Source organism: Odocoileus virginianus, unplaced genomic scaffold (genome assembly GCF_023699985.2).
Source record: "Odocoileus virginianus isolate 20LAN1187 ecotype Illinois unplaced genomic scaffold, Ovbor_1.2 Unplaced_Contig_30, whole genome shotgun sequence".
In the NCBI taxonomy this organism is placed as follows: Eukaryota; Metazoa; Chordata; class Mammalia; order Artiodactyla; family Cervidae; genus Odocoileus; species Odocoileus virginianus.
Window position 1 is genome coordinate 871,368 of NW_027224347.1, and position 15,885 is coordinate 887,252.

Here is a 15,885-nt window from a genome sequence, read left to right on the forward strand (position 1 = left end):
ATTCTTCAGCCCCACACGGAGACCCTATCCTATTCTTCCCTTAGCCTTTGGGCAATGTCTTAAGAGATCAGTGGTTCCCAGCATGATGGAGAGACAGAAACCTACATTCAAAGGTATCCTTCCTTTGACAAGGAGACACAGCACAGGTGGGATGGGAGAAGAACAATCAGGTGTTTCCCACTTGTGATGTGGTTGTGGTTACAATGCCCTGGGAGCCTCTGTGCAATGGGAAACATGGTTACCAAGCAGAAGACGGCCTCCCAGGGAACCCCACTCTGCTGTTCTGACATGGTTCCTGCCTTCCAGAAGACCTTGATAAAGTGAGAAAGATATGACTAGAGGTCTGACAAGGGGAAATAACCTTCATCCATAGTCAGGTGTTCCTACTCTGATGGGGATATGTGGATACCTCCCTCAGTGAGCACTAAATCTGATGGGAGAAACACACAGAATTTAGAGGGGCAGAAAGACACAGAGGCAGAGCAGTCAGCAGTGGGCCAAAGGGACAACAACGACAACAAATAAGAATCAAGGGCAAACCGTCCATTGAACAGAGGACTAAGCAACAATATTACTGCCAATCTAGGAAGGTTCTCTGGAAGATGAGAGCTTTTATTTTTTCACTGAGCATGCTATGAGCCAAATGTCTTGCTAAAATCTAGGGGTACAGCCTTGATTATGTCAAAAGTCCTCTCACGATGACTACTCTCTATTTGAGACGAGAACAGCTAAACCAAATAACACTAATATGATTATGCCAAATAACACTAATATGATTGATTATTACCCAGAGGGACTGTGGGTACTAAGTAAGGACACCTAACTTAATCAGGGGGAATGAGTTCTCTGGGCCCAACTCATCTCTGCATGGATAGGAAAGGCCCTGCCAGATGTAAGGTGTGGGAACAAAGTCTCAGATTGGATAATGTCAAGTCTGAACATCGTTAGTCTTTCTTTCTGTTCCCTGGGAGTAGCCCCATGGAGCTATCACTAAATCGCTAAGGTGTAAGGAGGAGATCATGCATCTTGTTTGGAGAGGCATTCCAATGGGACCTCCTGAGCAGGTTTACAAAAATGATAGTGATGGTTGCAACTAGAAGGCCCCTTAGGGTCCAAAGTTCTCAGGGGCTCTGGGTCTGCCTCCCTGCTCAGAATCAGCAGGCAGATTGGTAATATGCCCCGGTAAAGCATATTAATAAGTTAGGAAAGAATTTACATAGGAAAGCTTCTCTAGCAGGTTCAGGGTGACCTACATCCCCAGAACTACATCCAGAAGCAGCAACAGATTAGCTCAACACTGCAGTGCACCAAGAGGATGTACATCAACTTGCTGTAGTCTCAGAACCATCTGATGGGAACATATGATTAACTACACACACTTTATGGAGACAGAGGTGGAAGGTTAGGAAGGCAGTAACTTATCCAGAAATCAAACCCAGATCTTTCTAATTCCAAATCCCTTGCTCTTTACTCTTCACCAGGTGAGTTCTTATAAATCTAGGCCCAATGACCAAGAATCTAATAAGGCTTAATCTAGGAGTGAGGGGATAATTCTTTCTCTAAATCATTGACATTTCTGAGAACATGCAACATGCCAAACACTATTCCAGAGGCTTTGAGATGTAATGGTGATTCAGGAAGATACAATCTCTGACAACATTATTATGAGACCTCAGGAAAATCCCCCTCTATACTCCCAGCAACTTTCATGTTACCATAATTCTTCCTTCGGTCCAGGGCTCAGCACACATGAAATTGATAGTTTTAATTTGCCCACAGTCAAGTCAGGTTGCCAATCAGAGACTGCAAACTGACCAATAAAATCTAATCTCCAGAATATTTCATTCAAACTATGAGGGAAGTCAAGAGAATCAACTCCCCTATTTGGACTATACTGGTTATGGTTAGATTTATTTTTCCCAAACCATTTTTCTTTTTTTTTTTCCCATTTATTTTTATTACTTGGAGGCTAATTACTTTACATCATTACAGTAGTTTTTGTCATACATTGAAATGAATTAGCCATGGATTTACATGTATTCCCCATCCCAGTCCCCCCTCCCACCTCCCTCCAAACCATTTTTTTATGAGGTATAATTTACCTAAATGAAGTACACATATTAAGTGTATAGTCTGATGATTTCTAACAAATGGATAACTATCAGGATAACCATCACCTTAAATGAGATACAGAATATTTTCATAACCCCAGAAAGTTCCTTTGTGCTCCTTCCAGGCCATACCCCTGCTCCCGCATTGAGACAACTGTTTGATTTTTATTACCTTGGATTAAACTGACACAGTATGTATTCTTGGCTCAGCATTATGTGTTTGAGATTCATTTGTGTTATTGTGAATTCTTTTTTACTGTTAAGAAGCATTTCATTGCCTGAATATACGAAAGTTTAGCAATTTGTTTTTAGATATTGGGTTATATCCTATTTTTGGCTATGATGAATAAAGCTGCTATGAACATTAATGAGATACAGAATATTTTCATAACCCCAGAAAGTTCCTTTGTGCTCCTTCCAGGCCATGCCCCTGCTCCCGCGTTGAGACAACTGTTTGATTTTTATTACCTTGGATTAAACTGACACAGTATGTATTCTTGGCTCAGCATTATGTGTTTGAGATTCATTTGTGTTATTGTGAATTCTTGTTTACTGTTAAGAAGCATCTCATTGCCTGAATATACCAAAGTTTAGCTATTTGTTTTTAGATATTGGGTTATATCCTATTTTTGGCTATGATGAATAAAGCTGCTATGAATATTTCTTAACCTAGGAGAGGAAATTCTAGGTTATATGGGAAGGGCAAAATAACAGTTTGGAATTAAGAGATACAAACTATGACGTACAAAATAAATAAGCAATAAGGATATATTATACAGCACAAGGAGATATAGTGATTATTTTGTAATAACTTTCAATGGAGTATATAGTCTATGAAAATACTGAATTACTACATTGTACACCTGAAGTTAATATAATATACTATACATCAATAAAAATAAAGGTTGGTGTATGGTTAATAAAACCTGCCAAATGGTTTTCCAAAGTAATTATATCATTTTACACTCTCACTAGCCATGTGTGACAGTTCCTATTTGCTCCACAAGTCAACTCTTGATACTGTCATTCTTTTTTTTTAATTTTATCCATTCTAATACATGTATGGTAGAAAGTTGTGGTTTTAATTTGCATTTTTCTGATGCCTAATGATGTTGAGCAACTTTTTGTACATTTACTGTTCATGCATACACCTTCTGTGACATGTTTGTTAAAATCTTTTGTCCATTTTAATCAAATTTTTTGCTTTGTTATTGATTTGTACTAGCTATTTATGTATTCTGAATACAAGTTGTCTTACATACACGGTGAAAATATTTTTTCCAATTTTGTGTCTTGTCATTTGATTTTCTTACTGGTCTGTTTTGATGAAAAAAAAAATTTTAGTTGTGATAAAATCAAAACAATCAATTTTTATTCTGTTTTATAGATTTAGCTTTTAATTTTATGTCTGTCTTCCAACACAAATAATAATTGTGTATGATGTGAAGTAGAAATCAAGATTTATTTTTTCACATATGGATATCCCGCTATTCCAGCATTATTTGTCTAAAAGGCATTTTTTGCAAATTGAATTTCCTAGGCAACTTTATTGAAAAGAGCATTTGGGTTAAGTAGAAAGATATTTAGTTGGAGCTAGTGGACTTGTTGATGGCCTTGGTGCCCTTGAATATGGTGTTCTTGGCCAGCTCCCCAGGCAGCAGCAGGTGTGTGGCCACCTGGATCTCCCTAGAAGTAATTATTGAACCCTTATTGTAATGGGCCAAGCGCAATGCCTCCCTGTGATACTGTCAAAGATATCAGTGACAAAAGAGTTCATGATGCTCATGGCTTTCAATGAGATACTGTTGTATGGATGACTTGTTTCAGCACTTTGTAGATGTAAATCAAATAGCCCTCTTTCAGCATCTCTAGTGCTTTTTCCCTTCCTTTTTCAGAGTTTTAGTTACAGCTTTCTAGAATCCTTTCTTGAAAGGTAGTTCCAGCATGGTTAGTGTTTGCTCTATAAAACTGCAACTCTAGAGTTATAGCTCTGTAGTTCCAATCCACACCAAGTAAGTAAAGACCTCCATAATTTTTTTTATGGAATCAAATATATCAAGTACATCAATACTATGCATGCATGCATGCTAAGTTGCTTCAGTCGTGTCCGACTCTGTCCACCAAGGCTCCTCTGTCCACAGGATTCTCCAGGCAAGAATACTGGAGTGGGTTACCATTTCCTTCTCCATCAATACTATACTGCTTTATTAATGATAACTTTATAATGAGTCTCAAAATGAAGTAGTGTAAGTCATTCAACACTGTACTTCTGCACTGGTTCTTATTATTCTATGTCCTTTGCATTCCTATATTTTAGAATCCATGCTTTAATTTCTGTAAAGATTATTGCTATGGTTTTGATTATATGAATCTCATTTCTTTCTCTGTTCTTAATGTCCTGATTAGAACCTCCAACATAATGTTCAATAGAATTAGTAAGGCAAGCATCCTTGCCTCGTCTAATCTCTGGAAGCATTCAATCTTTTATAATTAAGTATCATGTTAACTATAGGCTTTTTATAGTGTACCCTTTACCAATTGTTGAAAGTTTTTATCCAAATGGTACTGAGTTTAGTAAATTAACTTTTCTTTATATAATTAGGTAATCATTTCGTTTTTCCCCTTCATTCTGTTAATGGGGTATACTATATTGACTTCTCTTTAAATGTCAAACTACCTTGCATTCCTGGAATACACACCACTTGGTCATGATGTATTATATTTGTATATTGCTAGAGCTAATATTTTAATAAGAATATTGTATCAATGTTCATAATAGATATTTATCTTATAATTTTCTTTCTTAAAATTTCCTTATCAGGTTTTCATATCAGGGTTTTTCTTGCCTCATAAACATATTAGAAAGTATTCCTTACTGCTTTATTTTTGGAAAATGTAGTATTTATTTTATTTATTCCTAAAATATTTGATAGACTTCTACAGAAAATATCTGAATCTGACATTTCTTTTTTTGTTTTGTTATTTTACATTCAATTTTTCATAAATATAGGTATATTCAGATTTTCTATTTTCACAAGCTCTCCAATTTTCCCTAAATTACCAAAATAATATAATTGTCAACATAATATATTAATATATTACAAAGTTGTTTATAACTTCCTCTTATTCTCTCAGTTCTGTACCTGTCACTTCTTTTATTTCTGATATAGGTTATGTGCGTGAGTTTGCCCTGTTCTATCACACCGGTGGGGGTCGGGGGGAAGGGAGAGAAATGTATCAATTTTATTAATTTTTAGAACCAATTTGTAGATTTGTTGATTTTTCTTGTTTGCTTTTTCTTTCATTGATTTTTGCTCTCTTTTATTTCCATTCTTCTGTTTACTCTGGGTCTAGTCTGCTCTTCTCTTTCAGTGCCCAGGACCATTGCGCTCTCCCCTTTCTTCTTCTCCAGCTGATCCCTCATCACATGTACTGCTCCACTGTCTCATCTTCTCAGGCCCACCACTTTCCTTCATCTGAGGGTCAGTTTTCTGGCCCTTTTGGTCCCTTTATCCTTTCTGACACCCACTTTTTAAGCATTCTCCCAGCAATATTAGGAATCCAAGACTTTCTCACTACACCACTTTTCTCTTTTTTGTAAATCCAAGAGGCCAGGGGCTAATATCATATCTTATTTAAATGAGTGATTGCTGCTGCTAAGTCGCTTCAGTCGTGTCCAACTCTGTGCGACCCCATAGATGGCAGCCCACCAGGCTCCCTCCATCCCTGGGATTCTCCAGGCAAGAACACTGGAGTGGGTTGCCATTTCCTTCTCCAATGCATGAAAGTGAAAAGTGAAAGTGAAGTCATTCAGTCATGTCCGACTCTTAGCAACCCCATGGACTGCAGCCTACCAGGCTCCTCCGTCCATGGGATTTTCCAGGCAAGAGTACTGGAGTGGGTTGCCATTGCCTTCTCCGTGAAATGAGTGATTAGACGGGCTTAAACAAGTGACTGACACTAATATATACTTTGAAGCAAGGAATGACTGTAAGATGACTGCAAGATGACTGCCTCAGTCATCTCATGTCAGAAGACACTAGATATCTTGGTGGCTGGAACCAGAAGAATGTCCTTGTGAACTGGGTTGGAACAACATCCATTGAGTTTTTCCAAGAATGAAGATAGCTTGCAAAGTTGTAATATTGGTATATAGACCCTGAGCCACCCAGGGTACAAAGTCAGAAGAGGAAAGGACTATAAAGAAAAAAATAAATTGATGAAATAAAAATTTGTATAGGGGAGACAGATGAAAGTGATGAAGAGAACATAGAGCTCACCTCTTCCCATAGATACATCAAAAATACATCTACACATGGAACAATTCTCACAGAGTACCTACTGAACACCAGCTGATCTCATACAACTGAAGCTGCAGGAAGGATCACTGCATAACCAAGCAGAACAAAAGAAAGAAAAAGAAATGGGAAAAGGACCTGCACCCCTGGGAGGGAGCTGTGGAAGAAGAATGTCTCCTAGAAACTGCCTTCACTGGCCAGATCAGCTGGGATAAAGAGAGTGCATTGAAGATTCAGAGGACAGTGTGGCAACTGGCTTGAGGCAGGCAGAACAGAGAGAGACCAGCATAGATGGTCGTAGGCACCTCACTGCACTCCCCAGGCTGAGACATAGATTTGCTGATGCACAAAGGGGCTGAAACTGGGACTTCAGTGGAGAGACCCAGGGATGTCCGCTCCTGAAGTTATGTGTGTTTGCACAGCTGTGTTGCTTGGCGGGTTTATTCCACAGGGGTCTTTATGAGCTCAGTGCCTAGGGGACATCCAAGCAGGTCACTGAGGCTCCTGAGACTGGGGTGGGTCTGGCGTGAGCAGCTGCAGGCTTTACAGGCACGCACATGCAGAGACAGGGCTGGGTCTGGGCTGATTCTGTAGCTCCAGTGCATGAATCCGTCAGGTCCCAATGCCTGACTTCAGCAGATGTGCACTGGCGGATATGCACCAGTGGCTTTGTGAGCACAGCTTCTGAGGGATGTCTAGGGATATTGATTGTGCTGCCAGCTTGAGGCAGGTATGAGAGTAATGCCAACGACAGTGTACCTGTGAGCCCACAAAACAGGTAACAGGTGACACCAAAGAGAGCACCTCCAGGTGGACAACTCCTGTGAAGGGATACTTAGGCGCTCCTCTCCCAGCAAAAGTATCCCAGTCCAGCCACCATTACACTGCAGCTCAGAAATGGGTCTGGGGACTTCTCCTCCAACAGCGGGAGCAGACTCTGGCCCCCATAGGGCTGTTACAACCACAGAGCAAAGAGGAGGCCCCACCCAACCTCCAGAGCAGTCTCTTGTCACCACAACACCAATTGGAATCCCTATCAAGGGGATAATGACCAGCACACCCTGAGGAAAGATATGGCAGACAACCATACTGAAAACAGCCCTTGTAACAAAAGTATCAGGCTCATACAGGCTACACAGGGACACTCTCATATAAAAACAACCCTTCAAGACCACAGTAGATCATTGTTTCTCCCAAATTCATAGTCAGAGAAATAAAACTAAAATGAAGAAAAGGAACCACTCCCAACTAAAAGAATAAGTGGCATTTCCTGAAAGAACAATGAAACAGATCTCTCCAGTCTACCAGATTCTGAGTTCAAAAAGGAGATAATTAAAATACTGAAGGAATTAAGAAAGACTTTTGATAGAAATGTGGATCACTGTAACAAGGAACTAGAAATTATAAAGAGGAGCCAATCAGAAGGTTCATTTGCCAAGACAAAAGTCAAGTTAAAAACAATAAATAACAAACTAAATAATGCAGAAGAATGAGTACGTGATCCGAAAGACAGAATATAGAAATCATCCAATAAGAAGAGCAGACAGAAAAGCAAATGAAAGCAATATATGAGCTCTATGGCACAATATAAGCTGAGACAATATACTCATAATAGGAATCCCAAGAGAAGAAAGAGAAAAGGAGGATTGAAAATGTATCTGAAAAAATTATAGCTGAAAAATTCCCCAAACTAAGGAAGGAAACAGATATTTAAATACCGGAAGGACAGAGGATCCCAAATAAGATGAACCCAAACAAACCTACACTAAGATATTTTATAATTAAAGTGGCAAAAGTGAAAGATAAAGAGAAGATTCTAAAGGCAGCAAGAGAAAAAGACTTAGTTCAACTAATTTCTCTACAGAAACACTGCAGGCCACAGTGAGTGACAAAATATATTCAAGTCCTGAAAGGAAATAACCTGCAATCTAGGTACTCTCACCAACAAGATCATGCAATGAAGTATCACCTCATATGGGTCAGAGTGGCTACCATCAAAAAATCTATAAATGATAAATGCTGGAGAAGGTATGGAGAAAAGGGAACCCTCCTACACTGCTGGTGGCATGTAAATTGATGCAGCGACAATAGAGAATGTTATGAATGTTTCTTAAAAAACTACAGATGCAGTTGCCATATGATCCAACAATTCCATCCAAGGGCATAGATCCAGAAGAAAGTCTAATTCAAAAAGATACATCCATAATGTTTATTGCAGCACTATTTACAATAGCCAAGATATGGAAGCAACCTAAATGTTCATCAACAGATGAATGGATAAAGATGTGGTATACACACACACACACACAGAGGAATACTTTGCAGCCATTAAAAGTAATGAAATAATGCCATTTGCAGCAACATGAATGGACCTAGAGATTATCATACTAATGAAGTAATTCAGATGAACAAAAATAACATATGATATAACTTATATGTTGAATGTAAAAATGTGATACAAGTGAATTTATTCATAAAATAGAAAGAGACTCAAAGACATAGTAAACAAATATGGTTACCAAAGGGGGATGGGGTGGAGGGATAAATTTGGAGGATAAAGAATGAGTTTCAAACTAGATAAACAACAAGGTCCTACTATACAGCATACTATATTCAACATCTTGTAATAAATTCCACTGGAAAAGAATATGAAATAAAAGGTATATATGTACAACCAATCCCAAAGAAGGACAATGCCAAAGAATGTTCAAACTACTGCACAATTGCACTCTTTTCACATACTAGCAAAGTAATGCTCAAAATCCTCAAGCTAGGCTTCAATAGTATGTGAACTGAGAACTTCAGATATACAAGCTGGATTTAGAAAAGGCAGAAGAACCAGAGATCAAATTGTCAACATCAGTTGGATCATAGATAAAGCAAGAGAATTCAAGAAAAAACATCTGCTTCACTGACTATGCTAAAGCCTTTGACTAATGGCTCACACCACCCTTTATGGCAGAAATCAAGAAGAACTAAAGAGCTTCTTGGTGAAAGTAAAAGAGGAGACTGAAAAAGTTGGCTTAAAACTCAACATTCAGAAAACTAAGATCATGTCATCTAGTCCCATCACTTCATGGCAAATAGATGGGGAAACAATGGAAACAGTGAGAGACTTTATTTTGGGGGGCTCCAAAATCACTGCAGATGGTGACTGCAGCCATGAAATTAAAAGATGCTTGCTCCTTGGAAGAAAAGCTATGACCAACCTAGACAGCATATTAAAAAGCAGAGACATTACTTTGCTAACAAAGGTCCATCTAGTCAAAGCTATGGTTTTTCCAGTAGTCATGTATGGATGTGAGAGTTGGACTATAAAGAAAGCTGAGCACCGAAGAATTGATGCTTTTGAACTGTGGTGTTGGAGAAGACTCTTGAGAGTCCCTTGGACTGCAAGGAGATCCAACCAGTCAATCTTAAGAGGAAATCAACCTTGAATATTCATTGGAAGGACTGATGCTGAAGCTGAAACTCCAATACTTTGACCACCTGATGCAAAGAACTGACTCATTTGAAAAGACCCTGATGCTGGGAAAGATTGAAGGCAGGAGGAGAAGGGGACAACAGAGGATGAGATGGTTGGATGGCATCACTGACTCAATGGACATGAGTTTGAGTAAACTCCAGGAGTTGGTGATAGACAGGGAGGCCTGGCGTGCTGCAGTCCATGGGGTCGCAAAGAGTTGGACATGACTGAGTGACTAAACTGAATGAATCACAACAAACTGTGGAAAATTCTTCAATAGATGAGAATGCCAGACCACCTTACCTGCCTTTTGAGAAACCTGTGCAGGTCAAGAAGCAACAGTTAGAACAGGACATGGAACAACAGACTGGCTCAAAATTGGGAAAGGAGTATGTCAAGGCTGTATATTGTCACCCTGTTTATTTAACTTATATGCAGAGTAATCACGCAAAATGCCCAACTGGATGAAGCACAAGCTGGAATCAAGATTGCCAGAAGAAATATCAATAATCTCAGATATGCAGATGATACCACCGTAATGGCAAAAAGCAAAGAAGAATCAAAGAGCCTCTTGATGAAAGTGACCACCCACAGGTGGCTCAGCTGGTAAAGAATCCACCTGCAATGCAGGAGACCTGGGCTCGATCCCTGGGTTGGGAAGATCCCCTGGAGAAAGAAAGGGCTACCCACTCCGGTATTCTGGCCAGGAGAATTCCATGGACTGTACAATCCATGAGGTTACAAAGAGTCGGACACCACTGAGCAACTTTCATGAAAATGAAAGAGGATAGAGAAAAAGCTGACTTAAAACTCAACATACAAAAAAATAAGAAAAAACTCAACATACAAAAAATGAAGATCATGGCATCTGATCCCATCACTTCATGGCAAATAGATGGGGGAAACATAGGAAACAGTGACAGACAATTTTCTTGGGCTCCAAAATCACCGCAGGTGGTGACTTGCAGCCATGAAATTAAAAGACGCTTGCTCCTTGGAGAAAAGTTATGACAAACCTAGACAGCATGTGAAACAGCAGAGACATTACTTTGACAACAAAGGTCCATATAGTCAAACTATGGTTTTTTCCAGTAATCATGTACAGATGTGAAAGCTGGACAATAAAAAAGACTGTGTCAAAGAATTGATGCCTTCAAACTTGGTGCTGGAGAAGACTCTTGAGAGTCCCTTGCACAGCAAGGAGATCAAATCAGTCAATCCTAAAGGAAATCAACCCTGAATATTCATTAGAAGGACTGATGCTAAAGCTCCAATACTTTTTTCATTTTTTTCCTCTCAAGTAATTTCATTTTTTTTTACATTTTTTTTCATTTATTTATATTAGCTGGAGGCTAATTACTTTACAATATTATAGTGGGTTTTGCCATACATTGATATGAATCAGTGATGGATTTACATGTGTTCCCCATCCTGAACCCCCCTCCTACCTCCCTCCCCATCCCATTCCTCTGGGTCATCCTAGTGCCCCAGCCCTGAGCACTTGTCTCATGCATCAAACCTGGACTGGCGATCTGTTTCACAATTGATAATATGCATGTTTCAATGCTATTCTCTCAGATCACCCCACCCTCACCTTCTCCCACAGAGTCCAAAAGTCTGTTCTATACATCTGTGACTCTTTTTCTGTCTTGCATATAGGGTTGTCATTACCATCTTTCTACATTCCATATACATGCATTAGTATACTATATTGGACTTTGGCCACCTAATGCGAAGAGCTGACTCATTAGAAAAGACCCTGATGCTGGGAAAGATTGAAGACAGGAGGAGAAGGGGACAACAGAGGATGAGATGGTTGGATGGCATCACCGACTCAATGAACATGAGTTTGAGCAAGCTCCGGGAGTTGGTGATGGACAGGGAAGCCTGGCGTGCTGCAGTCCGTGGAGTCGCAAAGAGTCAAATATGACTGAGTGACTGAACAGCAAATAACTGAATCACTTTGCTGTACATCAGAAATTAACATAACATTGTAAATCAACTATACTTCAATTTAATAAAAAAAAATAAAGGCAAATGGCTAAAGAGGGCATTGCCACAAACCTACCCAGCCTCCTATGATACAAGTGTTCAATCAGACTGATAGGGTTCACATATAAAAATATCAAGTGAAGACAACAATAAAATTAAGGGCTCTGTGAAACTATCACCACAATCTAAGAATATGCATATCCATCACCTCCAAAGCTTTCCTTTTGCCTTTTTTATTTATTATCATTTTTATTTGCCAAGAACACAAGATCTACCTTCTTAGAAAACTTTTAAAATACAATATTGTTAACTATAGGCACCATGCTGTACAGATCAGATCTCTTATCTCCAAACTCAAGTTGTATACACTAAATATGCACAACTTTTTATATGTCAGTCACCTCAATAATTAAGTGGGTTTTTTAAAAATGAATCAATAAAAGGAAGGAAGGAAGGAAAAAAATACCCTCAGGAAGGAAGGAAAAAAATTATTAAGACTTGAAAGATAGGCACTGTTAATGCTACAGGAATTCCTTTCATTGTCTCATGCATGGTAATGGCTCACCTATCATGCAGTTACCAAGAGTGACAACAGAATAAATGTGGAAATTAATACTTTCATCCCTACAAATCATATCCAATAGGGCTGGCAGTTTTAGCAATATAGAGATTTTGCAAATCCTGGATGAAACGTTTTCTTAATAATTGAAACCATGGAATCTAGCACCAAATCTGGACTCTTCCCACATGTGGGCTCTAACACAAGCTCAGAAAGTGGATCTAACCATTATTTCAAATAATTAATCATAAAATCTAAACAGACAGTGAGCAGCCTTCTAGGGCTTAACAGTGTCAAACTTTCTCTCTAGCTCAAAGCAGAGACATACATGAAGAGAACCAAGAGAAGACTACTATTCCCTAAGGTGTAAATAGGTATAGATGGACTTAGCATGTACAGTTTATCCTATGTATTTCCTACCAACCACTCCCCTTTTCTGTTTCTGGGTATATGAGTTGGTTAATATTAAATGTGGGAGATCAGTATCCAGATGAATATAGTTTAGGCTTCCCTGGTGGCTCAGATGGTAAAGAATATACTTATACATAATATCCTTATTATAAACAATACAATAGGAATATAGCTTTTCCAAAGGTTTGAAATGAATTGGGGGGGGGGGAGGGTGGAATCTGGTGGGGAAATGAATAGAAGTGTCTATACAAACAGATATGCATACACATCCTCTCAGTGGGTGGGGTTAAGTCCCCCCGGGCCAGGAGATGTTACGGTATACATGAGTCTGAAATACTTCAACTCTGATCAGAGCAACAAGAGGATTATCAAGATGATACTTCTATATGCTTTCCAATGATCTCAGTCCCCCAAAACTATAATTATAGAAGCTGATGGTGCCCCCAAAAAGGCTCAGTGGTAAGATCTGAACCATCCAGAAACTTCAAAAATTAACTACAGCACTAATCCTCCCCCAAGATCCAGGTTGACCCACAGGGTTGCATATCACGAGATCCTTCTGCTGCTCTAAGAGACATCCACCGTTTTCTGCTGGAAGCGCTTTAAGAGGCCCTGACGGATCTGCTTAGACTTGGCGCAATAGAAAATGGGGTTCATGAAGGGTGGCACCAAGAAGTGCAGGTTGGCCATGAGCACTGCCAGAGCAGGGTAGCTGTGCTTCTCTACTCGGTGCAAAACTGACAGCCCCAGTTTGGGCAAGTAAAAGATGAGAACAATGCAGAGGTGTGAGACACAGGTGTTGAGTGCCTTTAATCGTTCCCCAGGGGAGGCGATGCTCAGCACGGTCTGTAGGATCAGGGCGTAGGAGAGCATGATGAGGGAGGAGTCAAAGCCCAAAGAGAGGAGGATGGAGACCAGGCCAACCAGGCTGTTGACCTGAGTGTCTGAGCAGGCCAGTCCCACAAGGTCACAGTGCAGGCAGTAGCAGTGAGAGAGTATGCTGACCTGGGGAAAGAGCAGACGCCGCAGGAGGATGGGTCCTGGGAGATTGAGCAGGATGGCCCTCACCAGGATGGCAGCCCCCACTTTGGCCATGGCTGAGTGGGTAAGGATGGAGGCATAGTGCAGAGGGTCCCGGATGGCAACAAAGCGATCAAAGGCCATGGCCAGCAGCACCCCAGATTCCACATAGGTGAAGGCGTGGATGAAGAACATCTGCACCGCACAGAGATCGAAGGGCAGCTCGCGACCACCCAGCCAGAAAAGCCGCACCATGGTGGGGAAGGTGGAGGCACAGAGGCCCAGATCAGAGGCTGCCAGCATGGACAGGAAGCTGTACATGGGTTCGTTTAAGGCTGGATCTGTGTTGATCAGGAAGAGGATGATACTGTTCCCCAGGATGGAAACCACACAGATGAGATTAATGGGGATGGAAACCCAATGGTGAGAAGCTTCCAGACCTGGGAAGCCAGTGAGGAGGAAGGTAGAATGACCAGAAGTGCTGGTGTTGCAGGAGAACATAGTGATTCCAGGAGGCAGTGGTTCACCCTACAAGGAAGAAGCATTCATTCCTCTGATTATCACTTATAAAGTCCCTACCAAGAACTAAGGGCTAGAAAAGAAGAGTTGCCCCATGACTGTTTCTCAGGCCATGAGAGAAACCTCATTCTTCTGAGGAGCTCCATTCCCCTCTGTTTCCTGGATCATTTAATCTTCTCCTTGAATAAAGTCATACTGAATAAATTTTATGAGCTAATCTCTGCATATTGCTTTAGCCACTGGATATCTACCATATTTTTGGCCTAAACACCCTCCTTTTTCACTTAAGCTATACTCAAAAGCTATCTCAAGTGTATTCTCAGACTAAATAATATAGAAAGGAGAATAATTTTGTATTTGAATTTAGTATGCTGTTAGAAACAAGCAGTTTAGATTCCATTTCTATTTCTTAGAGGCAGGTTTTCCATAGTGTGACCTATCTTAACAGATACAAATACACCAAAAGGGACACATTCAAACCCATGAAATATTTTCAAAACCATCCCCTGAGAAAGCTGTTTGTTTTTTCCCCTAATTCTGTTCTGGAACCAACATTTTCTGTGTTTCTCTTCTGGAAAAGACTTTGAGGTCCAAAGGTTATTTCCAGTGTGCTCAGTGGTGACAAGTCTCCTCCATGAAGATGGGTTGACCTAGAAGGAGTATTCAAGTGTTCTTTAAAGCTAAATCTGGTAAACAAGATGGCAAATGAGATGGACTCACCTTTGTTAAACTCCTTCCCCAATCCCACTTCCACCTCATGGGCTGCTTAAACTTGCACATTTTATTCTGACCCTTGGAGACAGTCCTGTGGCCATGGGCTTAATTAAAAGGCATCTTCCCTTAAATATCTTTTTTTTAATCCCCTCTTACCATAAAAGCTATTAGACAGCACCAAGTGCTTTGTTCTCCAGAGCTGGAGGCTGAAGGGTGGGGTGAACCTGACAAGTTTTGAGGGGCACCACCTACAGAGCCAGGCAGAGAAGGTTGATGACATTAAGCAAGGAGCCCGGAGTGTGGTGTGTAAGCCCATCTTTTCCCATTACTTCACGTAACACTTTTGGGCTACAAAACTTCCCGTTCCTTTCCTTTGCAACAGGACTGTATCTCCGTTTATCTAGTAAGTATTTTCACATTGGTATGCCTGTGAATTGAATGTCCTACAGAACCACAAACTATAATTTCTCTTTCCACCCAGAACTCACCTTCCAAAACCTATTGGGCCTTCCTCCCTCTCCTGTTATCCTAGAAATCTCCAGGGAGAAAAAAAAAAAAAAAAAAAACCTCAGCATCTCTTTTTACTCTATAATATACTCCCCAAACCAATTATCTTTGCACTATCTCCTCCTTTCAGATCCCAAAGAAAATAATCTAGCCAAAATCATCATTTCCCCAGATATTATTAGAGCCTTCTAACTATTCCACTTTCTTCAGTATTCTGTATTCTGATCCACCTTCCAAATTTTCATTCAAATCATGATCAGAATACTGAAGAAAAGGAAAGGAAAGCAT

General features: G+C 40.1%; 1 protein-coding gene across 1 annotated transcript; it reads right to left on the reverse strand.

Moving 5' to 3' along the window:
- Positions 1 to 13,404: 13,404 nt before the first annotated feature.
- LOC110131865 (olfactory receptor 51G2-like) lies at positions 13,405 to 14,358 on the reverse strand. Its single transcript, XM_020884826.2, has one exon. It carries the CDS (start codon positions 14,356 to 14,358, stop codon positions 13,405 to 13,407), a length of 954 nt encoding a protein of 317 aa, XP_020740485.2.
- Between the last annotated feature and the right edge of the window lie 1,527 nt (positions 14,359 to 15,885).

Excerpts from the sequence above, each read along its gene's own strand:
- LOC110131865 (XM_020884826.2), bottom strand. The coding sequence starts at position 14,358 with ATGTTCTCCTGCAACACCAGCACTTCTGGTCATTCTACCTTCCTCCTC.